Source organism: Micromesistius poutassou (assembly GCF_964030765.1).
Source record: "Micromesistius poutassou genome assembly, chromosome: 6".
Classification (NCBI taxonomy): Eukaryota; Metazoa; Chordata; class Actinopteri; order Gadiformes; family Gadidae; genus Micromesistius; species Micromesistius poutassou.
Window position 1 is genome coordinate 19,130,388 of NC_140276.1, and position 23,745 is coordinate 19,154,132.

The following is a 23,745-nucleotide window of genomic DNA, read 5'->3' on the forward strand; positions in this document are numbered from 1 at the left end:
CGATTGTCCCCGTATTTGACTCAAACAAAATGCTACATTTTTCTGGAAAGGGTATGTGAATAAGTCATTTTGTAAAGGATTGATACAGTGTGATGATCACGATTCAAATTAACACAGGGTGTAATGTTCTTAATGATTATTTGAAGACATTGTGTGACGTTCTAGATGGGGTTGGGGATGTGGTTTGTGTATTATAGCAGACCGGCTAGAACCGGTGTACCTTGTTGGGTGACGTTGTGAATCACTGGGGATTCATTCATGGATACAGATGGCCCTGACTGTTTCAATATTTCTTTGTTTTCTAAGAAAAAACCCTCTTCCCTCATAAACATGAGTAAAATAAAATGGGAGTTTTGTGCCAGAATGGAAAAATCTTTCTAAAAATGGATACATTTTAAAATATGGATTGCAGGAAAATAACCCTGTAAAATAATGGTTTTCAGTGACAATATGATATTAGACGTACATATATAAATACATTTATTTTGCCAAAATGGCTTTGGAATAACATTCCTCATATAGTCTGTGTAATTATCTTCTGGAATACATGACATTTTACACTAAGACTTGGATATGAAATAAGAGCATGTTTGATGAAAAAAAAAAAATTTGATGTTACCACAAGACTCTAAATGCTCAAAGCATGTTACAAATTGCACTACTTTGACTGTATTTAATTTCTGAAATAAGTAGGCCTATTTGTATTTCTAGTTGCTACGGTTTAGCAGAGTCAGTCAGGTAGTTAATAGAAACTTCTGTTACGTGAAGATAGTCTCTGGATAGTGCTACCTCGTACCTTTCAGAAGACGAGAATGTAATCTACGCCTTTACTGAAATCAGTTAATCTTACGTGAAGTCTTACAGAACATCTATCTAAACTTTATTTTGTTAAACATTTCAGTTTTTGCCTCACCTGCAGGTTTATTATAGAGAATCACTGGACCATATAAACCTCAGAGTTATTCTTTTTTTTTCTTTACATAAATTCACCCAGAGAATAACCATTGACGTATAGCATAAGTATGGGTTTCCAGGATAATTACTTATTACAATTAGGAAACTTAAAAAAAAAAGTTGGGAAAAGGTATTGGGCTTTTCTCTTTCTCTTGTTGTCCTCGTGCCCACAGACCAGCAAGCCTCAGGTCTGTCTGCCAAACAAACACAGATGGAAACGCAAGGACGGCCTGGCAGTGACTCTGGTTGTGTTAACTGATTGTTCAGGGGTAGGAACTGTGCAGTTGTCGTTAGTATTTTGGGATGCTTGGCTCCTGGTGTGTAAAACAGGCAGCTCTCTGATTGGCTTCAACCCTGAGCCCTTATTGGCTGAAGTGTCCCTTGAGGACGGCAGCTGGAAGTGGGGCCAAAATTGATTGTTGGGGGGCGAAGCTCCACGGTAGCCACTCCTTTCCTGAACACCCCCCCCCCCCCCCCCCCCCACAACCACTTTGATGCCCTAACCACAAAGAAGCTCAGAGCATTCATATGCGTCAGAATTAGTTAGTCAGAATAACCACAAAGTTAAAAACATTTCTCTCCACCATTACGATTTCTGATGTCACAACTCGGGACACATTCAATAATTGTCTAACTTGGTTTGCCACTAAGACGTGTGTGTGGTATCTATTACAAAACAGGCAGTAGGGTGTTAGTGGCCAGGCTACACATGTAGGGGCTCATGTATCACAGCCATTCTTCCAGCTTGCATTGAGGGTCTTCTTGATTTTCATCACACTTGTTGGTGAGTGGCCAGAGGCCCTTCTCTGGGTACAGGGGTGGAGCTCCTAAACCAAGTAGCTTGTCAAAGTCATGTGATGTGACTATGGACAGCTTGCATGCTGAAATTTATCCTGCTCTTTGCTGAATCAGCCATCTTTGTAGAGTGTTAATATAGCGCCATTAGGACAAAAAAATGATTAAACAGACTTAACTTAGAGAACAGCAGCTTTAATTAGCAACGAGATTGAGATCCGAGTCTTGAAATTCTTCCTCTGGGGGGGGGGGGGGGGGGGGGGGGGGGGGTGGGGCGGGGGGGCTGTGCGTGTGTGTGTGTGTGTATGTGTGTGTGTGTGTGTTTGTTTGTACACAGACTGGTCCAGAGGGAAAAGGTTAACTAGCTAACATATAGGACGAGACGTCAGTTAAATTGTCAGGTGTGGTTCTGGCTTGTAGTACTTTCTCTGCAGTAAAAAAAAGTTGTAACATTAAACTTTTTCTTTTGAGATTTTTATATTTATCCTTTTTTTTATGTATATTTGTTTTTTAAAAAAGGTAATAAAACACAATATTTGAACCTGTGTCTGTAACTTCGTTGCATACATGTTATCTGCAGTTGTTACAACATCGAATGTACAATGGAAGTATAAAAATACATAGAAAATACTTTACACAGAACAAATATTTATAAACAATTACAAATAGACAATTCTAATTATGTAAGAAGGAACAAAGGCTGTAGCCTACATAAAAACATCCAGGGCAGCATTGGTCATCTGTTAACATAAACCATTTGGTACATGGTATATTATTCAGAATTAAAGATAAAGTGGCTTTTCAACGAATTTCAGCAGAGAAAATAGGAGGCAAATTTACAGCTTTCATTTTTCTCTCCTAATGCTCCTAAAAGTGATTGAAACTACCAACTGCAAACCGTTGGCAGTCATAAATGGTGCTGTGCCAAGGACCAGCTGGAAAACAATCACATCCTTGTTTTCAGACACAATTAATATTCATATTTTATGAAAAGATTTCACCACAAAGAGCGGACCACAGTCTTTCTTCAACGTCATGCTGGTTAAGACTTTCAAAAGTGACTGTAAGTTCATGCCTGGACAAAATTAATTAAATAAAGAGCTTGAAAGATTCTAAAACAAGTTAAATCCTGTCATTATCAGCCTCGGATATTAAAGTGTAAAAGAGTGAGTCTTGAATAAGATAAGAGATTCAACCGTGAATTTAAGACCATAAGCAGCAGGTGTTTGTTAGGGAATCTTGTTCAAGGATGCCCTCAGGTAAACTGCAAACATCTTGTGGACACATTTTGTGTAACATTTTTACTCTTAGGCTGTGAACACACAAGCTTTCAGCCTCAGTGTTGACAATGTTAATAACAACTACGCTCACAGTCAAAACCATAACCTCTCGAAGCGGATCCAATCAGATAACAGCGTTGATTGACGCTCTAAAAACAACGGAATCCAAGCCCAAATGGCTCTCAAGAAATATGTTTTTCTTCCGATTTGTCTGTTGACTATATTTCAAACGGCACACCTAGGGTCCAGCGCTATGCTGTAAGCTCATCAAGTGTTAAAACAGTTTGCGTTTTAAGGTTTGTTTCCACCTTCGTCAGCCGGTTCTAGCGCCGTCACGGCTCCTCCTCATCCTCACTGAGCAGGATGTCCAGGTCCTTGTCCTTTCGCACGGGACACTCTGAGATGAACTCCTTCTGCTGCTCCTCCAGCTCCCGCAGCTCCCCCTGCAGGCGCTCCAGGTGCAGTGCGCGTCGGTTGCGTAGTATTCTTCCCGGGAACGGGTTCATCATGGTGAAGGCGATGCTCGTGAGCTTCCTGTTAGGGGGGGGAGGCGGGGGGGAAACCCACCGGAGAAAGGGACATTATTGTAAGACACTTTTAATGATCCTAAGGGTGGTGGGTGGGTGAGGCTCGCATGTAGTCACAATTTGAGTTTCTAAAGCAAGCTAGCTTCCAAGAATAGAAGTAGAGGAAAGCAGCTATAGCGGTCTTCTACTGTGACACATGACTTTTGTTTTTTATGTTTGCTTTATTCTTGAGACGGTTGGTAGTTCAAATAATGACGGCTGTGGTTACAGTGTCCCATACTGTATAGAGAACAAACAATTTCTTGTTCTTTTTCTCCTAGTAACCTACTTATCCCACTGTGTTGCCCGTGCGGGCGATACAGTGGCTTGTGTTTGTGCTGAGTAGCTGCCCTCGTCGGTTTAGAACAGTGAACTCCCTCAGGCTCAACACGTATTGCAGCTGTGAATTATATATGGGGATGTCTGCCTCTGGTCTGTTAAAAATAGAGGCACAGTCGAGCTGACTGCTAGAAACTCGCAGGAGGAAATAGAACTGGGAGAATTATAGTTAGGCAGTGCCTTTCAGATCCCCACACTGATACAGCAGGGAAAGACAACAGTTTTCTAGAGGCCCTATGCTGCGGTCCATTTTGCCATAGTTCCCATGGGCATGGGCTTATTTGATCAGATTTGAATGGATTACGATGATGCAGCCACCTACCTGCCATCAGTCACGGTCTTGGTGAAAAAGCGAAGGTATTGGTAGATCTCAACGTTGTCTTGGATCTTTAGAATGTCCTCCTCTTTGTATTTGAAGAGCGCCAACGCGTAGCGGAATAGCACCTGTGAAAAATACACAGAAATCAGTGTGGAATCTGGGGTTCCACAGAAGAAAGTGTCTGAGTCCCTTAAGGTTGCTGGATCTGCTATGATAAGACATTTATTAATATCACAGGGTGGAAAGTCAGGTGTTACAGCAGTACGGAGTAAGAGAAATAGAGATACGAAACAAAATAGTGCCAAAATAAAGAAAAAACTGAATGCAAAAATGTAAAATAGTATACGTATAATATAATAATAAATATGAATAATAAAATAAGTAAGAAAGTTTCCCAGATCTTCCTGCTATAGTGTATAAACGGTACATTAATGACTATACTGTGACGGGGGTTGATGGGGTGGGACCCACCTTGGTGCCCTCGTAGAGGAAGGCGTCCCAGACCCTCAGCAGGAGGTCGCTGGGGAGGCTCTCCACAAAGCCCACCAGGAACCAGTTGAAGGTGATGAGGGACACGTCGATGGTGTGCTCCTCAAAGTGGGCCGTCAGCCGGGGCAGCTTCTCCGCCATGAAGTCCTTCAGCACGCGCTGGTCTGCCTTCAGTCAATCAAATCAAACTGCATTCACAGGACGCTGTTCATGCAAAAAGGCCGCGGTATAGCGGGCTGAACAAATAAAATAATAAAATACACAATCTTCAAACAACAAAGACGACACATGACGATCAGAAAAATCTAAAGGACTGCGTTGACTGATAATCAGCGTTACTAAGGATTCAATACTAAGTTATACACATAAAGGGATTTGGACAATATAGATACGGCACTTACTGTTTTCTTCATAGAATAACGTTATTGTTCTTAAAGGGGACACACTCACCAGGTGTGAGTGTGATTAGCCGTTACAAGCCGTTTTGAAAATGTGCAGCTTCTGACATCACGGGTGGGCGTGTCCACCTCGATGTATGACGATAGATGAGCAACGTTAGCCACAGTGCACTGGGTAGGCTGGCGGACTGATCTATCCAGCACACATCTAGGTGGACACGCCCACCTGTGATGTCAGAAGCGGCGCATTTTCAAAACGGCTTGTAACGGCTGATCACACTCACACCTGGTGGTATAATATGTCCCCTTTAAGTTAAAACCCATAGGAATATTCTCAAAGGAATGACTGGTCGTCTTAAGTCAAAGGGACTCTTCCCTAACCCTGATGTGAACAGGGCGTGTGTCAGGCAGTATGAGTCTCTGGGGCTCCGGTGCTGGTGTGTGCTGGGGGTTCTGACCTGCGAGGCCACCAGGTTCTTGGTGTAGTAGTCCAAGGGCATGATGACCTCCACCACGGCCACCAGACCCCAGAACGCGTCCTCCTCATCCTGCAGCACCAGCAGGCTGACGGCTGCCAACCTGAACCGTGAGGGGACACGGGGAGACCCCGGGGAGCTAACAGCCTTTGTTTGAATCAAGATCACCGTCTAACGGAACTACAAAGAAAGCTGAACCAAAAGTTTAACGTTTGTAAAACGCAACCCGCACTGTTTACAGAAGTCTTTAGGTTGATTCCATTTGACTATTTGGAATACTGGTATCATTGTCTATTTCTGAATGCGTCTCTTGATCACCAAAATAATCACGAATGAAGCCTTTAGTCTCTATTGTGGGCGCTGATAGAAATGGTTTGTTTGTTTGACAGACAGGGCCGGGTCGCGCCATTTCCACGTCATTTTTGTTTGCGCAACATGTATGGGGGAGGGTTAAACTAAACTCAATGGGATGTTCTTGGAATAGATCTTCAGATGCTTTTTAATTTTAAATTAGGATGAATATAATATATTACTTTTGAATGCAATATACGCAGCGTTGATAACATTAAAAAAAGGTTATCAACGCTGCGTATATTGCATTCAAAAGTAATTTTTGACACAAACTTTTTTTTCCAAGCAGAAAAAAAAAGAAACAACTATAGTCTAGCTAGGCAGCTAGAGAGTAGAGAAAGACCGCATCAACGAGTGCTCCGTGTCCAGTATAAAAGTATCCGGCTGTATTCATGTATATCTTTCCACTCACCTGTTGAGTCCCTGGCAGTAGCCAATTGTAGGGTTCTGCCAAGAGAAGGCCAATAAAATACGTTGGAGTTTCTGGAGGGCGGGGCTAGAGGGGGCGGAGAAGTGCTTATTGGTGGTGAGCGTGCGGTGGAGGTCCAGTAGGATCTGTCTGGAGGCTGGGTGGGGGGACGTGAGGCTCTTCTCACACAGCTAGAACCAGAGGAGGAGAACTACAGTCACACTACGTATTCAACTGGCCACACAATGCACTCGTTTTCTGGCTACTTAATCTGGTTTAACTGTAAGAAATAACAATAAAGTCTCCTGAATGCTGCATAGTTTCATGCTATATATTGTGCATTGTAAAGAAAGACTGCTTTACATCCAATCTAATTATAGCATTTTATAAGCAAATATATTATATTAAATGTATATAATATAATATTATTTTACATCATATAAATACAACCAATCTGAATAATACAAATTCATATTTATTAAATGTCAAATTTCTAATATATTAAAGTACAATATATGATATTATTATATTAGCCCTGTTCAAAGTTACATGACATCATATTTGTGTATCCATTAGTATTGTTTGCGATGTGACCTGTTTGTAGCGGTGGGGGTGCTGCTCTCGTAGGGTGAGCGTTCTGGCCTGGACGATCCAGCGCCAGACCCTCTGCCGGAACTCCCGCGGGACCCCGGCCCTCAGCAGGCTCTTCAGCTCCGGCGAGGGGCAGAAGTCGTCGTCAGAGCGACTGGCGAGATACTGTGACCAGCGGCCCAGCAGAGGCCTGTCTCCAGCGTCCTGCAGTCACACACATTGACCAGCAGAGGGCAGCGATGAGAACGACGCCTACTGGCTTGAGGAGAATAGTGACACGGTGACGTTAGTTGTAGTGAATACAATCTTTCTATAACTGAGTTCTAGACTTTTTCATGTGAGCAGAAAGGGGAGGGCTGAAGGCTGACCTGGTACAGCAGGTTGTGGGAGCGGATCTCCAGGGCTTGGATCTTAGCTAGCAGCTTCATGTCTTCCACCTCGTAGTCCGGAAGAATCTTAAAACCATAGTCGTCGTGGTCTAACGGAGGGCCGCTGCAAACACCACACACATATGGGCTCATGAACAACATGCTGCAAGACTCACGCTCGCCATTCTTTTTGATGGGATGGGTAAACACTGTTGATTGACAATACATTTAATACTGTTTATACTATAATACACTACTCGTGTGTACTATACTACTCTTGTCTACTAATGGTATAACCTTATATCATAAACATTACCATTCATTTTAATAAACGATATATGTAAGAAAAATTTGAGTTAGTAGTAATGAGCGCAGTTTCAATTCACAGCGACCAAATGCGTTTTTTTCAGATTCTTATTACTTTTATTGATATGATGCTATTGATGTGAACCTGGTGGAATCTGTTCTATTAATAAACGTGCATCAGTACAAAAACAATGCATGAAAAATGTGGAATGTCAATAGACAAAATCAGGTTTGCATAAACCCAATGTGTTTGGGTGGTAGCGATGTTGTGATGATGTTACCTTAGGGATGCCTTTTTGACGCCGCTGGCCAGGTCTCCCTGCAGAGCGTCCTCGATCAGCTTGCGGACCACCCCCCGCTGGTCCGCGTCCAGGGTCTTGTTCTCCTGCAGACGCTGCAGGACCCCCAGGTAGCGGCTCTCCTTCTGGCAGCTGCTGGCCTCCAGGTACGCACACTGGGGCGGAGCAGGGAGGGGGGGGAGCAAAGGTATCCATTTGGATTTCTTCAAGCTCTGAAACAGTAGAATCGGGTGTTTCCCGGCCCCTAAAGATCCCCCTAAGGTCTGCATATTCTTGCAACCCCAACTTGAATCTGTTGCCCAACACATTAGATAAGATGGGACTTTGTTCTCTGGGCCTTTACGAGATCTTTCAACTTGATGATGATCAGTTTTTTTCCTGAAATGCCCCATGATCAATGAGTTATAGTCAACAATCTCCTGTGACCCAAACTGCATTCCAGGTGACCCCAAGCGGGGTCCAAAGTGGGGTCCAAAGCTACAGCCTCAACAGGGCTGAACAGAGTTTGGGGGAGGAGGAGGGTTTGAACCAATGACCTTGAGCCGCCTCACCTTGACCATCAGGCTCTTCTCCTGCTCAGAGCTCTTCCTCCACAGCTTGGTCAGCTGGTAGATCTCAGAGTTCAGGAACTTGTTCTGAGTCTTGTAGGCGGCAATGTCGTCCTGGGTCACACCAGGAGAACACAGCAGAGAGGTCAGTAGATAGATAAAGGAGTTTTTAGATTATAGGGGTGTTTAAAGAACTTGGATGAAAAAACATCCCATTTCATGTTTAAAGAGCCAGTGAACCCAAAACCCTTTTTTTATTATTTTATTTTAAATGTGGTAATTTGTCTTATATGATCGTCAACATAATAATCGATACCATTTCATCACCGTTATTAAAATAAGTGTTAAAATCCTTTATTTGTGCCATCCCAGACACTATGAACGCCCCACTGTGCTGCGGGCGCAGGTGGCCTTCTCTTCATGGAGAGTGTCCTTTCCGAGGACCTGACATAACGACGACGGGCAGCGGCTGACTGCGGTGTCCAAGAGAAGGTTGAGCTTTCCAGAAACGTACAGTATAACTCCATGGTGTGGGTGGATGGTGAATCTGCATCTGAGCAGCAATGTATTTAATTTACGTCCAAGCTCATTATAACGCTAACACACAACGACGGTACCAAAAAAGTATAATAAAGTTGGCGCGGTTCGTAACCATGGGAATGACACAACCCCCCCTCCTTCCTAGAATGCTCAACCCATTTCTTTAAATCTCAAAGTGTTGGGATTCCAGCTGAAACACTGCGTTCCCTGGCTCTTTAAATCATTCTCACCCTCTCAAATCACTGTCAAACTCCTGATATTTTTTGATTACTTTTCTAGAACTGATCATTTTTATAGCTACAGGATTAATATAACTTGAATTTTTTTACGAAAACCAAGATTGAAGATGTAAAGCACTTGTGAGTGTCTTGAAAAAATGCTATATTATTTCCCTGAATTATTCTTAGCAATATCAATATAATTAAGATCGGCACTTTGTATTGATTCAGACGTCCAACCTAAGATGGCAGGTTCACCTTTAGGTTCTCGTTTTCTTCCTGCAGCAGACTGCAGGTCTGCGCCTGTAGGCCGATGGAGGTTGAGACCTTGCGTTGCGGGTTGGCCATACATGTAGACAACTGGTCAGAGATCTTCAGGATCACCTAGCATGAGAAAGAAAACAAAGCCGATTGCAACTAAGGCAGAAGAGAACATACTGGATGGATGAAGGGTCTCAAGAGGCTAAATCGTCCCGTGTTTTCTGTGTGGTGTCTAGAAAGCACTTAAAGATGTATTCTTTGTGTGGAATGTTTGGATGCACTCTATTGAGATTTCCGGTCCCTCTCACTAGCCGTTTTCAGACATGTCCTCTGCATTTTTTCAGCACTTTTACATCAGGAGATTCGACATAATGGGTGATCAGACTTGATGCTTTATATGCAGACATCGGTGTCGTTCAGACATCAGTAGAATCTTCAGGTAGGTTAGGGGGGTGGGCTCGCAAGGGGCAGGATATGACGTAGGGTCTAAGTTCACAAGAGGCGGGATAAGTGGTGCCGCTGTCACTGTAGTTTTTTTCGGTTTGACCACAGACAGCATGGAGGCAGAAAAGACGGAACTCATTGCGATCATCTTAAATGTTGCTGCACCGAGGAATCATATATTCTGTTGCATCCACAACATCCGAAGCATTGACGAAAGATTGGAGCATGAGTTAGAGACAAAAAGAAGAAACAATGAAAAAGAAAGGCGTCGCGAACGACTGCGTTACTGGAGAAAGATAGCATTTTTGCTGTTTTACCTGCATCGATAGCAGGGAAGGATCTGGAGAATCGAGAGACAGAGGGCCGAAATGTTGGAATGGACCAATGTTCTCGAGAATTTTTATAACAAACACTGGGACAAATGTAGTAGATTTCTGTGTTTAACTGAGAAAACATGGAGTGGAAGGCCAGGACCCTATAATGTTCAGCTAATTGTTAAAAATAATTAAAAAAAATTCTATATATAGCTGTGATATATATATATTTTTTTTATCATTTTACCCAAGAAAATACTACCTCAGGGGTAGTATTTTTTCAGGAGAATTTCAGGCTACAAATGTCAGGATATGTTGTTCAGACATACGGCCCATCAGGAGAATATCAGGACTTACACGTCTTACACGTTTCAGACTTACATGTCTGAAAGGAGCTACTAATACAAAATGCAAATAAATGCAAATAATGCCTAATGATTAGGGGCCCTGCTTCAGACACAGCATAGACAGAGCGTTATCTCTGAGATGGAACCATAACGCAGATAAAGAAAAATGTTCTTCTCACTGTGGCAACCCGGATCCGGGCCAGCGGCCCTGGAAGCAGTCTACCCCCGGCTGGCACTATCCACCTTATTCCAGGCTGAACAATGCGCGCCGCCATGACGCCCTGTCCGGTTTCCCATTTCCGGTTAGAAGCGAGAATACGTAGCTGGTGGTACTTTAGTGAGAGGATGAGTTCGGGCTCTATTTGCCATTTTGACCTAATGTAATATATAACTTTTAAAACTATTGCCGTAGCCTTCAAGATATGCGCTAGCGGTGCAAATTGCTAGCCCCTATGTCAACAGCACTCGAAAACTGGCGGGCCGCTATGAATCATGGGAAATAGGGAACGGTCGCAGAATAAGGTGGATTGAGGGCATTGGAGCCGGGGCAAATGAACGTAAAGAGGAGCACCTGAGGGGCCGGTGGAGAGCGGGGCTTAAATAGCCTGCTCGAAGGCTGATTCAGGGCTCTCCTAGCCATGGGGCTTGTGCATGGAGAGACCTCGTGGGATAGGACCGTCGATTCCTCCCAGGTTTTTGGTTATTTTGTTTTTTTTTATTTGGAATAAACATGCCGTTTTGGCTTTTCCCAGCTAAATGGTGTCCTGTTTGGGGAGGAGGCGGTTCACTCAAGAAGGCGGGTTGCCACCTCACCTTGTTAGTAGAATAGCTACTCTGCACTCTTGGTTATGCAGTACTTTTGTCTAGCGACTCCAATTTTGATTGTACGCTTTAATTGTTTTCAGCCACATTTGCAAGTCACGTTGCATGAAAGGGCCGTTGGCTAAATAACTTAATGTGAGTGTTATACAGTGTGTGTGTGTGGGAAACGAGGAGATGGATGTGTTTACCTCCTGCTTGGCATGGTTCTTCTCCGTCAACATGTCAATGTTCTCCTGGAGATCGGCCACCTGCGTGTGGATATTGTCAAAAAACAGATTTTAGTTCAAAACATGCAGCTGTTGGAATAGCATTTATTCTGTTACAGAGTCTGTTGTTGTCAATCAGGGGTGTCAAGAGAGTATACGGGCAAGGATGGCTGGACTCCCAGCCCAAAGGTTTTTGGTTTGAATCCCAATGACCACATCTACCTACTGGGGTCCCTTAGCAAAATGCCTAACTGCTCACTGATGACGTTCTTCAGTTCTCCCCAGTGCCCACCTGGTACACACACATGACAACCTGCCTGGTTCTCTTCTAGGTCCCAAACACACATGCCGTATGCTATTAACAGGTCTCTCTTGCAAAAGAGGTGCTTAACCGTCAATTAATAAATAAATAAAAACTAAACAACAAATGAAACTTGACTTGGAAAACACTGGGTTAGGCTGGGTGTCCATTAACGTGTGACTGTGAAGCGCTTTGAAAACGGTCTGTGCTTCAGGGTGGTGATACACAGACGAAGGCTGCCCTGACCTGGGCGTCCCTCTCGGCCAGGCTGCGTCTCAGGCCCTCCGTCTGGGTCTTGAGGTCGTCCAGCCGGCGGCGCAGGTCGGCCGCCTGCCGTTCGCGGTGACGCAGCACCTCCAGACGCTGCTGCTCCCCCTCGGCGGCCAGGAACTCTGTGCACGTCCGCTTCTCCAGCTGGGAGGCCTCCAGGGCCTTGTGGAGGAGCCACACCAGCTCCTGGACGGAGAGAGGGAGGGCTCAGTGCTGGAGAGGAGGTGGTAGTGGTTAGAGGAGAGGAGGTGGTAGTGGTTAGAGGAGGAGGTGGTAGTGGTTAGAGGAGGAGGTGGTAGTGGTTAGAGGAGGAGGTGGTAGTGGTTAGAGGAGGAGGTGGTAGAGGAGGAGGTGTTAGTGGTTAGAGGAGGAGGTGGTAGTGGTTAGAGGAGGAGGTGGTAGTGGTTAGAGGAGGAGGTGGTAGTGGTTAGAGGAGGAGGTGGTAGTGGTTAGAGGAGGAGGTGGTAGTGGTTAGAGGAGGAGGTGGTAGTGGTTAGAGGAGGAGGTGGTAGTGGTTAGAGGAGGAGGTGTTAGTGGTTAGAGGAGAGGAGGTGGTAGTGGTTAGAGGAGAGGAGGTGGTAGTGGTTAGAGGAGGAGGTGGTAGTGGTTAGAGGAGGAGGTGTTAGTGGTTAGAGGAGGAGGTGGTAGTGGTTAGAGGAGGAGGTGGTAGAGGAGGAGGTGTTAGTGGTTAGAGGAGGAGGTGGTAGTGGTTAGAGGAGGAGGTGGTAGTGGTTAGAGGAGGAGGTGGTAGTGGTTAGAGGAGGAGGTGGTAGTGGTTAGAGGAGGAGGTGGTAGTGGTTAGAGGAGGAGGTGGTAGTGGTTAGAGGAGGAGGTGGTAGTGGTTAGAGGAGGAGGTGGTAGTGGTTAGAGGAGGAGGTGTTAGTGGTTAGAGGAGAGGAGGTGGTAGTGGTTAGAGGAGGAGGTGGTAGTGGTTAGAGGAGGAGGTGGTAGTGGTTAGAGGAGGAGGTGGTAGTGGTTAGAGGAGGAGGTGGTAGTGGTTAGAGGAGGAGGTGGTAGTGGTAGAGGAGGAGGTGTTAGTGGTTAGAGGAGGAGGAGGTGGTAGTGGTTAGAGGAGGAGGTGGTAGTGGTTAGAGGAGGAGGAGGTGGTAGTGGTTAGAGGAGGAGGTGGTAGTGGTTAGAGGAGGAGGTGGTAGTGGTTAGAGGAGGAGGTGGTAGTGGTTAGAGGAGGAGGAGGTGTTAGTGGTTAGAGGAGGAGGTGTATGGTGGAGAGGAGAGGAGGTGTTAGTGGTTAGAGGAGGAGGTGTTAGTGGTTAGAGGAGGAGGTGGTAGAGGAGGAGGTGTTAGTGGTTAGAGGAGGAGGTGGTAGTGGTTAGAGGAGGAGGTGTTAGTGGTTAGAGGAGGAGGTGGTAGTGGTTAGAGGAGGAGGTGTTAGTGGTAGAGGAGGAGGTGTTAGTGGTTAGAGGAGGAGGTGTTAGTGGTAGAGGAGGAGGTGTTAGTGGTTAGAGGAGGAGGTGGTAGTGGTTAGAGGAGGAGGTGGTAGTGGTTAGAGGAGGAGGTGGTAGTGGTTAGAGGAGAGGAGGTGTTAGTGGTTAGAGGAGGAGGTGTTAGTAGTTAGAGGAGGAGGTGTATGGTGGAGAGGAGAGGAGGTGTTAGTGGTTAGAGGAGGAGGTGTTAGTGGTTAGAGGAGGAGGTGTTAGTGGTAGAGGAGGAGGTGGTAGTGGTTAGAGGAGGAGGTGTTAGTGGTTAGAGGAGGAGGTGTTAGTGGTTAGAGGAGGAGGTGTTAGTGGTTAGAGGAGGAGGTGTTAGTGGTTAGAGGAGGAGGTGGTAGAGGAGGAGGTGTTAGTGGTTAGAGGAGGAGGTGTATGGTGGAGAGGAGAGGAGGTGTTAGTGGTTAGAGGAGGAGGTGATAGTTGTGGAGAGGAGAGGAGGTGGTAGTGGTTAGAGGAGGAGGTGTTAGTGGTTAGAGGAGGAGGTGTTAGTGGTTAGAGGAGGAGGTGTTAGTGGTAGAGGAGGAGGTGTTAGTGGTTAGAGGAGGAGGTGTTAGTGGTAGAGGAGGAGGTGTATGGTGGAGAGGAGAGGAGGTGTTAGTGGTTAGAGGAGGAGGTGGTAGTGGTTAGAGGAGGAGGTGTTAGTGGTTAGAGGAGGAGGTGTTAGTGGTTAGAGGAGGAGGTGTATGGTGGAGAGGAGAGGAGGTGTTAGTGGTTAGAGGAGGAGGTGATAGTTGTGGAGAGGAGAGGAGGTGGTAGTGGTTAGAGGAGGAGGTGGTAGTGGTGGAGAGGAGAGGAGGTGTTAGTGGTTAGAGGAGGAGGTGGTAGTGGTTAGAGGAGGAGGTGTTAGTGGTTAGAGGAGGAGGTGGTAGTGGTTAGAGGAGGAGGTGGTAGTGGTTAGAGGAGGAGGTGTTAGTGGTTAGAGGAGGAGGTGTTAGTGGTTAGAGGAGGAGGTGGTAGTGGTAGAGGAGGAGGTGTTAGTGGTTAGAGGAGGAGGTGTTAGTGGTTAGAGGAGGAGGTGTTAGTGGTAGAGGAGGAGGTGTTAGTGGTTAGAGGAGGAGGTGTTAGTGGTAGAGGAGGAGGTGTATGGTGGAGAGGAGAGGAGGTGTTAGTGGTAGACGAGGAGGTGTATGGTGGAGAGGAGGTGTTAGTGGTTAGAGGAGGAGGTGATAGTTGTGGAGAGGAGAGGAGGAGAGGAGGTGTTAGTGGTAGAGAAGGAGGTGCAGTGGTTAGAGGAGGTGTTAGTGGTAGAGGAGGAGGTGGTAGAGGAGGAGGTGGTAGAGGAGGAGGTGTTAGTGGTTAGAGGAGGAGTTGTAGCGGTTAGAGGAGAGGAGGTGTTAGTTAGCTTTATGCAAGCTTGCGCTATTGTGTTGTGTGTTATGCGCCATAACACCAACAGCAGACCGGTTATCCGAATAACAAAGAACTGTACAACTCTTGCGTTACAGTGTGTGTATTTACACACACACATGTGGCGCTCGCACGGTCGTAGCTCATTGTCTCATTTGCAGGCCAAATTCTCTGGGCGGGAAAAGCAGAGAAAGGGGAGGTAACCTGGCCCCCTGGCAGGCTTGATGCGCTCCAGAACCAGCGCCACACAGTGGCCTTGAATATGTACTACAGCGTTTCTACAGCTCAATGCGTTTTCGCAATGAGTCCGTCTTTACAGAGATATTCCTGAAACGCATCAAAGTAAAACGGAGAGGGAAAGATCATTTTCGCCCGTGTGGACGGGGCTTCAGATCCACCACATTTTCCATTCAACCCAGTGTGTGCAAAAGTTCTGTAAGAAAGCCAGTCAGTGTACTTCACCATAACATCATCGTCCTCACCTTCTGAGATTTGACCTCCTCCCCCAGCATGTCTTTGTCCTGCTGGAGGCGGGATATCCTGTCTGCAGAGGAAGTCTCCCTGCGGATGTTGGACATGGTGCCGCGGCTCTTGCTCCTCCGAGAATTCTGGGTATTCAACACGGCCGGGGACTTCCTGCAGTCCTCTAGGGGATGCTGCGCTGACTGCCCAGTCAATGTGAGCGGAGGGGTGCTGGGGGTGCTGGGAGTGCTGGGAGTAGTGGGGGCGCTTGGGGTTGGGAAAATTGGCGGAGTCTGCAGAGCTGTTGGAAACCAAAATAAAGTTCTGGTTGTGTGTGTTTCCGACTTCTTTTTCCTCTTATTACTTACATTCCAGTTAAGTAGATCTGTTTATAGGTTCAAGGACAAGTCCGGTATTTTGGACATTGAGGCCCCTTTCTGGTTTGTCTAGGATGAAATAGAGTGGTAGACACCGACATGTTGACTATTGGTCCTGTCTCGGGTATTTGGCTCAATTAGAATCACCCCTGCCTGCTTCAGAATGGCTGGCTACGGGCATTCACAAACATGTCCTTAAAACAACCCTAAACGTTCGTTTTCAGAAATGTGCAACTCACCGAGTGGTTAGTGGTGTTCGTTGATGTTCCAAATCAAGTATCGTAGCGAAATACAGTTTCTGTCGTGTTTTATTTGGCATATTGTAAATCCATTGAAACGAAAACCAGAACGGAACCGGAAACGGAAATGGGGGCTGTTTACGTTTGGTTGTAGTCTTTTTTCGCTCGGTTCTCCGTCTCAACAGTAGGGCTAGAACCGAGCAAAAAGACTACAACCAGCCCCCCTTTCCGTTTCAGGTCAACAAGCAATGAGTCTTCCAACAGAAATCAATGGATTTACAAAATGCCAAATAAAACACGACAGAAACTGTATTTCGCTACGATACTTGATTTGGAACATCAACGAACACCACTAACCACTCGGTGAGTTGCACATTTCTGAAAATGAACGTTTAGGGTTGTTTTAAGGACAGGTTTGTGAATGCCCGTAGCCAGCCATTCTGAAGCAGGCAGGGGCCATTTGAAATGAGCCAAACCCGAGACAGGACCAATCGTCAACATTCTGTGACAACCACTCCATTTCATCCTAGACAAACCAGAAAGGGGCCTCAATGTCCAAAATACCGGAATTGTCCTTTAACTAAAATATACAATATATGTAAATTACAAACAAATCAAATAAACACAATATTTATATTGATGACAGACCTAATTATATTATGTTTGATTTAATTAGAAGGTTACTTCTAATTAGGTTACTACTTGTTTATCCTCATTGAGTCATAACAGCAGCATATACACAAACAAAAAAGCCTGGATTATTTTCTACTAATATAAAATATAAACATCGTTATTACCCATGAAAACAAACATGTGTAATAAACCTACTACTGGGGGATGTGCCGCCTGCCTGGCTGGGAGGTGTCCATGGTGGAGCCGATTCAACATGAAAAACACTCTGGCTATACTCCTGAGATGAGCGTTTAGCTAGCAGATTATGGACTGAGTTCCTGTGTGTGGAGAGAGAGAGAGAGAGAGAGAGAGAGAGAGAGAGAGAGAGAGAGAGAGAGAGAGAGAGAGAGAGAGAGAGAGAGAAAAAAGCAAAATTTCAGAAGAAGCATTCTTATGAAATGTGGATATTAATATACGTGTTGGAATGACCCAAAGAAAAAATTGAGGAGGATGGGTGTGTGAATTGGCAACATCAAAACCAAGATATAAAGGCAGATACCAAACCATTGGCAAATAATCATAGGGAATGGATTTGAGCTTGCTTGAGAGGAAACCTGAAAGTACGGTAAGATAGTGATGCAATACTGTTAAGCCCCGAAGAAGTTGCATGGTTCTTAGACAGGTTTTAACAGGGTTGCTTCACTTCCCTTCAAGGCAAAAACATAAAAGTCCATTCTGTACCCATTCTCCTTCCAAATATCCCTTTTGATGTTGAGGCTTTCTAAACTAAATAAAGTCAGTTATATTTGAAACTTGATAAAGAATAGATGTCTCATATGTTCAAACAATTAAAATAATTCAACTTGTGTTAACTTTAAGGACTGCCTCAAGTATTTGATCTATTCCATATTTTCCTCAACCAAAAGCAAACAGCTTCTAGTTGAACCAATGTAGTACAATACGAATACAAACATATATATGCTGTCAACTAGGGCTGAACCCATGTTCAGCTTATTAATTGCTTGTTAGTCCAGCAGTCACATTTGTTGAGATGAGTGCATGCTTTCAATGCTTTTATAGTCTTTTATAGACACCTGTTTTTATAGGTGTCATTGTTGTTGAATGTGAAACAGGTTTGTTGGCCCACCTTTATTGGCTGACAAGGGTAGGTGGACTTTTCTCTTGCTCGACAAGTTTCACCTTAAGTTTCACCTTAACAAACACGATGAACAACAAACTTGTGAGTTTTCTTTGTCTGAGCTATATAATGCATGTGCTGCCGATATGACAGTGTTTACAAGCACACACGACCTCTGCATGTCACGGCCACGATATGAAGGGCCACCCTAGCAACGAATCCTGGGAGATTGTCCTCAGACTATATTGAAGTAAAGCACAATTGACTTGTCAGACTACTTTCGCTCAGGTTACAGAGGAGTTATTCAGATATTCTCCACTAGGCCTTCAACTTGTTCATGCAGAGTATACTTTGTTAAAGGAAGGAAGGAAGGAAGTAGTAAAGAGCACATGACCAGAGACCGAGAAGGAGGGGGAGAGGTGTGCTCCATCATATCAGATCCCTGTCTCCACCCCTCCCTCGCCACTCTGGAGACAGGCTAGTCAATTCCTTTCAGGGTAAAAAGATTTGTTCAAAAGATCAGTTCAAACAATCGTTCAGTGCTTCCGTCTGCTTAGTCTCAGCTCACTAACTACAGATTAGAAGCAACACACACACACACACACATACACATACACATACACACACACACACACACACACACACACGCTCTGATCATCCTTGTCCTTATAGCTGTCATCTCTTGAAAACAGTAACGTTATGTGTGTGTGTGTGTGTGTGTATGTGTGTGTGTGTGTGTGTGTGTGTGTGTGCAAGTGCACCATCGCATACAGTAATGCTAAATGTTAGCCTATGCATATAAAATCAATCCAGATCAATTGATATATCTAGATTTCAGTCCCAAGACCATTGTTTTTTAACCATTGAAGCCAAATGTTATGTTAACTCGAATCAGCTGAGTATTTGCGGTCTTGAATACACCACATTCTTCATGCGACTTGAGTAATTGTTTGCTCATGTTTGCTCGCAACTGAATGAAATCGCAATTGAACCGACTGAGAAAGGATCGGATTGTTTAGGGTATTTCTTGCATCCCTGAAACGAAAATAATAAAATAAAGAGTCTAAATATATTAATCGTAAAGAATTAAAACCACACTTGTTAAACTTAGGACAAGAGGTCAACAGGTCAAGATTTATGACTAACTAATAGTGATTGATTCAGTCGACTTAGATTCCAATGAAATCCTTGGTCTGGGACATGTGGAACTGTCAACTCAGCAAGTGGCCGCACTGCCCTGTGACGTCTGGTGTGGGAGTAAGCCATCGTGCATCAAAAATACACATTTTGATCAAACTCTATCGCCATCCACTAACTGCCGTTTTAGTTATGCAGCGTGGCAATACATGACGTTCAACCCTACAAACCTGTGATTTGCATTAGGGCAACATTTGAGAGGGCACCTCTCAAATGTTATTTGTTAAATTTTTGTTTGTTCAATCCCCAGCACCTACTGCATCCCTTGCTGCAAGCTTTGTTTTGTTGTTTGCACATCGTATTATGTTTGTTGGTTGTAGTATGTACCGTCTATAAATGTTTAATGTACACTCCTGGATAACGTCTGATTAGTGAAGATCTTATCGTATGTGTGATGAATAGTTCTGAGTTTGTTTTAGGTGTTATGATGAGCTTCAGCCCTGAGACTCCCACCCTCACACACACACACACACCCCTGTGATATCAGTTTGGAAATAATACCAGTAGCATCGTATCTGACCTCATGCAGAGTATGTGACAAATGAATGATGTACTTGATGCATTCATTCTCTAGGTGTAGTGACAGTGTACTCACTGGAACTCTATGAGGGGGTGTTTGATGGACATGTTGGCCAGCGCGGGGCGGGGCCGGGGCGACCGGCTGGCAGCCTCCTCTCCCACCAGGCCCTGCGGGCTCTTCACCATGGGCAGGAAGTCCGCTGTCCAACAGGAAACAGAAACTTTATATTACTATTTAGCCATTACGCTTTTTTTTTTTTTTCAGAGGACACTTTTAGCCAAAGCAGCTTACAGTACATTTTAGATACATATAATTATTACAGGATTGAGGTTGGTTAGTCATTACAAGCCATTGACAAATATATACATTACACTACATCACATCACAAGTGGGAGAATCCAACAAGGTGCATGACAGATCAGACATTGTGACTGATCTATCATACCGTAAATCTGGGAGGACACAATTCCCAATTTGGAAAATTCCTAAAATTACTAACAATCCTCACACCTGTTAGTGTGAAGTTTTAAAGATCTCATGGCATGCTACTTTATGAATGCTTTTATATAGCTGCTAGTGGGCCCCTAATACAGTACTTGAAGACGTTTAAGAAATTCAGCCTTGAATCCCTTTCTCCTCCATGTCACGGTTCATGTACTTCAGGGAGTCAAAGCCAAAGTTCCTTTCCCCCAATTCCTTCTCAACCATGGCTGAGATAATCCCCACAAGAGTCTCGTTGTGGAAGTACCAGAGAACCTGATGCAGTCTAGTCTTTTCACCAAATGCATGTGTTGCGTGTTATGTTCCATAACACCAACAGCAAAACGGTTATCCAAATAACAAAGTAACGCAAGTGTACAACACTGTAATGCAAGTGTACAACACTTGCGTTACAGTGTGGGTATTCACACACACACACACACACACACACACACACACACACACACACACACACACACACACACACACACACACACACACACACACACACACACACACACACACACACACACACACACACACACACACACGGCGCTCGCACAGTCATAGATCATTGTCTCATTGGCGGGCCAAATTCTCTGGGTGGGCAAAGCAGAGAAAGGTGAGGTAACCTGGCCCCTTATGGCGACATATGGGGCCAAACTACAAATCAGCGCGTTTGAGCTTTCATTTTTTCAAAGGTGGAGCAGGATACCTAGTTCTCGTTTTACACCTAACACAATTTCTAGCTACTGGGGGACCATAGGCAGGCTAGGGGAACTCATATTAATGTTAGAAAACCTCATAAAGTGACATTTTCATGCCATGGGACCTTTAAGGACACATTTAAGGAGAAATGAGGGGTTCAGCATCTTGTGCAATGATGCCTACAGATAGACTGCAGATATTGAGAGTTTGAACTGTTAACCCTTGAGCTGGGACTTTCCTAACCTCTCTATACCTAAAGACCATTTAGATCTTTACATTCTAGAAACATCTTGATCCTAGACCAACTCTTTTCGTTGTTTTCAAGAATCCCAGAGCTCAGACATGAGCTGACATTATGTAAAACCAGCCCCTGTAACACAACAGGTTTGTACTTGGTAGGTCTAGTTCAGCAGGATCTTCACATGGGTAAGTACATTTTCCGTAACTTTTGTTCCCAGCTGACAGGAGAACAAGAACATGGACTATAAACCACTCTTAAAGCGTGAGCGTGTCTGAATGTCTATGTCCTGAAGATAAAACAAGCCTCAACGTGTCAAAAATACTTCACAGAGTCTCTGTGCTGTCATAGATGTAAGAAAACACCACTCCCTCTTTCCTCTGCTCAGAGATGTGTTATCAATGCAAGCGACCTGCCAGTAAAAATCCATAACAGATCAACTTAACAACAAGACACCGAAAACCATTACATTTCTTCCCACGATTATCATTAAAGAAATTCAGCAATCCTAGGGTAAAATAGCTTGTTCCCTTTTGATCCCTACAACCTGGAATTCCCACTGCAGAAAAGTCAGTTTCAGACCCTTGTTTTGTGTTAATCACTCTTGATCTGCAGTCCAGCATCAGATTAGTCATCTAGTCTCGTTGCTCACAGTGTGTTTTTACAACAGGACCAGCGGCCATGTGTATCACAGCTCGCGTTCTGTTGGTTGAGCCACCTGCTGTCTGGCTCCGTCTAATATTAAACCAGTGCACACTTCCTGCGTCCTCCTTGTTCAACTTCCTGCAACGGCCACTAAAGCCTTAACATCCAGCAGTTGATGCATGGTTTGTCCTCCACACACGCTCTTGTAAGGGAAACAACAGCAGCTGCATCGCTCCAAACTGCTTTCAATTCTTTCCTCCTCTTCTATTGGCTGGTTAGGTTTGGGACCGTGTGTTTGTGCTCAGATCGAATGGATTCTCTCGGACCAGCAATTACACAGCCTGGTAATCTCTTTAAGATCCGCTTAGCTGCCCAGAACATGCAGTGTCGAGGTCAAATACCACACACCTTTTTCTGGCTCAGGGTGAGCTGGGTTAACTAGACAGCAGCCCGGGTAACTAAGTCCTCTCATCTGATTGTTGGCGTATAAATAAAACTAAAAATAACAAAAAAAGAATACTTTATTAAACTCATATGGAAGCTTAAACTCAACACAACAGAACAGCAAGACAGGATTCACAAATCAGTATTATGAGTTAATTTGTTATTAGGTGGTATGCACAACGACACAGAAGTTCTTGACACAATAAATAAAACTTCTTTCAAGCCGCTGAGGTAAAGGAGTTTCTGTTTGCCATAAGTACCATAGTTGGCACTTATATTGTAATGATTATGTAAACAAACATCCCACGCTAGATGAGTGCTGCAATAGAGACCACCAATGGTGTTATTGCTAAACTCAAGAGGACATCATTTTTGGACATTGCCAACCTCAGCGTTTCCATGGAAGTGGCCTGCTAGAAGCAGAAGAGGTTGGAGATCGTTAATCCGCTTAGCTTCCTGCCCTTCCTGTTCCTGGCCCACTCCCATAGTTACATCTAATGACGGGAAAGTACATCATTGCCTTAGAGCCCTCATCAACCGCAGGGATAAGATAAGAAGACCCTGTGTTTCTATTTTGCCCTGGAAACATCATACTTCAAAATCAAATGCAAAAAGCCTTGATTTTAGGAACTCATAGTCAGTATTCAGATTCATTCTTATCAGAGTCATTTTGCAGACCCTCATGTATAGGCCTGCATGTCATTAAAGAGCAGGCAGGGGTTAGGAATCTTGCACAAAGATGCCTGCAGGTAGACTAAAGACATTTGGGTTCAAACTTCCAGGAGTGAAACAAACCACTAGACCAGGGGTGGCCAACCCGCGGCTCTCGAGCCACATGCGGCTCTTCGGCTGATTTCATGCGGCTCTTCAGGAGCTTTCACATGACAAGCGTCAAAAATGCTTGGCTGGCGCTGCCATTCATTCCCCCTAGGTGGCGCGCTGACCGGGGGAGCCGGTTTGAATTGAAAAGAAGAAGAATAATAACGTCTGATGTGATGTCAAACGTGCGAGATGATTTGAGTTGTAAATAATTTGTAAGTTCGCTCTCAAAATGGCAGGGAAAAAAAGCACAGCCAAACGAAAATATGAAGAAGAACACAGGACGTTTTTAACAGAGTGGGAGAGTTTATATTTTTTTGTTGAACGTAATGGCAAGCCATTCTGCCTTATATGTCACTCATGTGAAAGAGTTGCTTCGAGTGGCAACAACGGAATACAAGCCAGATTTGAGGAGGATTGTTCAGGACAAGGAATGCCAGAAGTCCCACTAAAGCTGACCCCACACTACAAGATAAATGTCCCGATATCGGGGCCGATTTGCCCCTTACGAGAATCGGGGTGGCGTTCCCATGGCAGCCGAATCGGGACGAAAATCGGCCAAGATTATCCTGTCTGCCGTAGTGTTCTAAGATAGAATCTCATAAACTTAAGACCTCCCGATCTCAAAATCGGGGTTATCCAACATGTTAGATATTTTCGGCATGTTGAGTGTGTAGTCAACATAATAGCGACGCACGCACACACAAACACACACGCAAAACACACACACACGCTGACCCGAAGGTGCTCCATAATGCCAAAGCGCATTCAATTCTCACTTTTCAATTTTCGTTTCCAAATATTTATTTAAAAACGAAAATATCTGTTTTAGTGCGTGTGTGTTAAATTAAATGTTT

The 23,745-nt window shown here is 44.6% G+C and overlaps 1 protein-coding gene across 1 annotated transcript; it reads right to left on the reverse strand.

Moving 5' to 3' along the window:
- Positions 1 to 2,058: 2,058 nt before the first annotated feature.
- tbc1d2 (TBC1 domain family, member 2) lies at positions 2,059 to 19,759 on the reverse strand. The gene is made up of 15 exons (XM_084469443.1): positions 19,630 to 19,759; positions 16,916 to 17,037; positions 15,492 to 15,772; positions 12,188 to 12,397; positions 11,623 to 11,682; positions 9,505 to 9,630; positions 8,492 to 8,602; positions 7,923 to 8,095; positions 7,336 to 7,459; positions 6,971 to 7,171; positions 6,380 to 6,567; positions 5,599 to 5,719; positions 4,725 to 4,910; positions 4,257 to 4,378; positions 2,059 to 3,563 (listed from the first exon to the last, which is right to left on the reverse strand). Exons 1-15 carry the CDS (start codon positions 19,737 to 19,739, stop codon positions 3,362 to 3,364), a joined length of 2,337 nt encoding a protein of 778 aa, XP_084325569.1. The 5' UTR covers positions 19,740 to 19,759; the 3' UTR covers positions 2,059 to 3,361.
- Positions 19,760 to 23,745: the final 3,986 nt, after the last annotated feature.

Excerpts from the sequence above, each read along its gene's own strand:
- tbc1d2 (XM_084469443.1), bottom strand. The coding sequence starts at position 19,739 with ATGGTGAAGAGCCCGCAGGGCCTGGTGGGAGAGGAGGCTGCCAGCCGG. Across the intron at positions 8,603-9,504 it reads AAGAAAACGAGAACCTAAAG|GACGACATTGCCGCCTACAA; the intron begins GTGAACCTGCCA and ends GGTGTGACCCAG. Across the intron at positions 6,568-6,970 it reads ACCCCCACCGCTACAAACAG|CTGTGTGAGAAGAGCCTCAC; the intron begins GTCACATCGCAA and ends CTCTGGTTCTAG.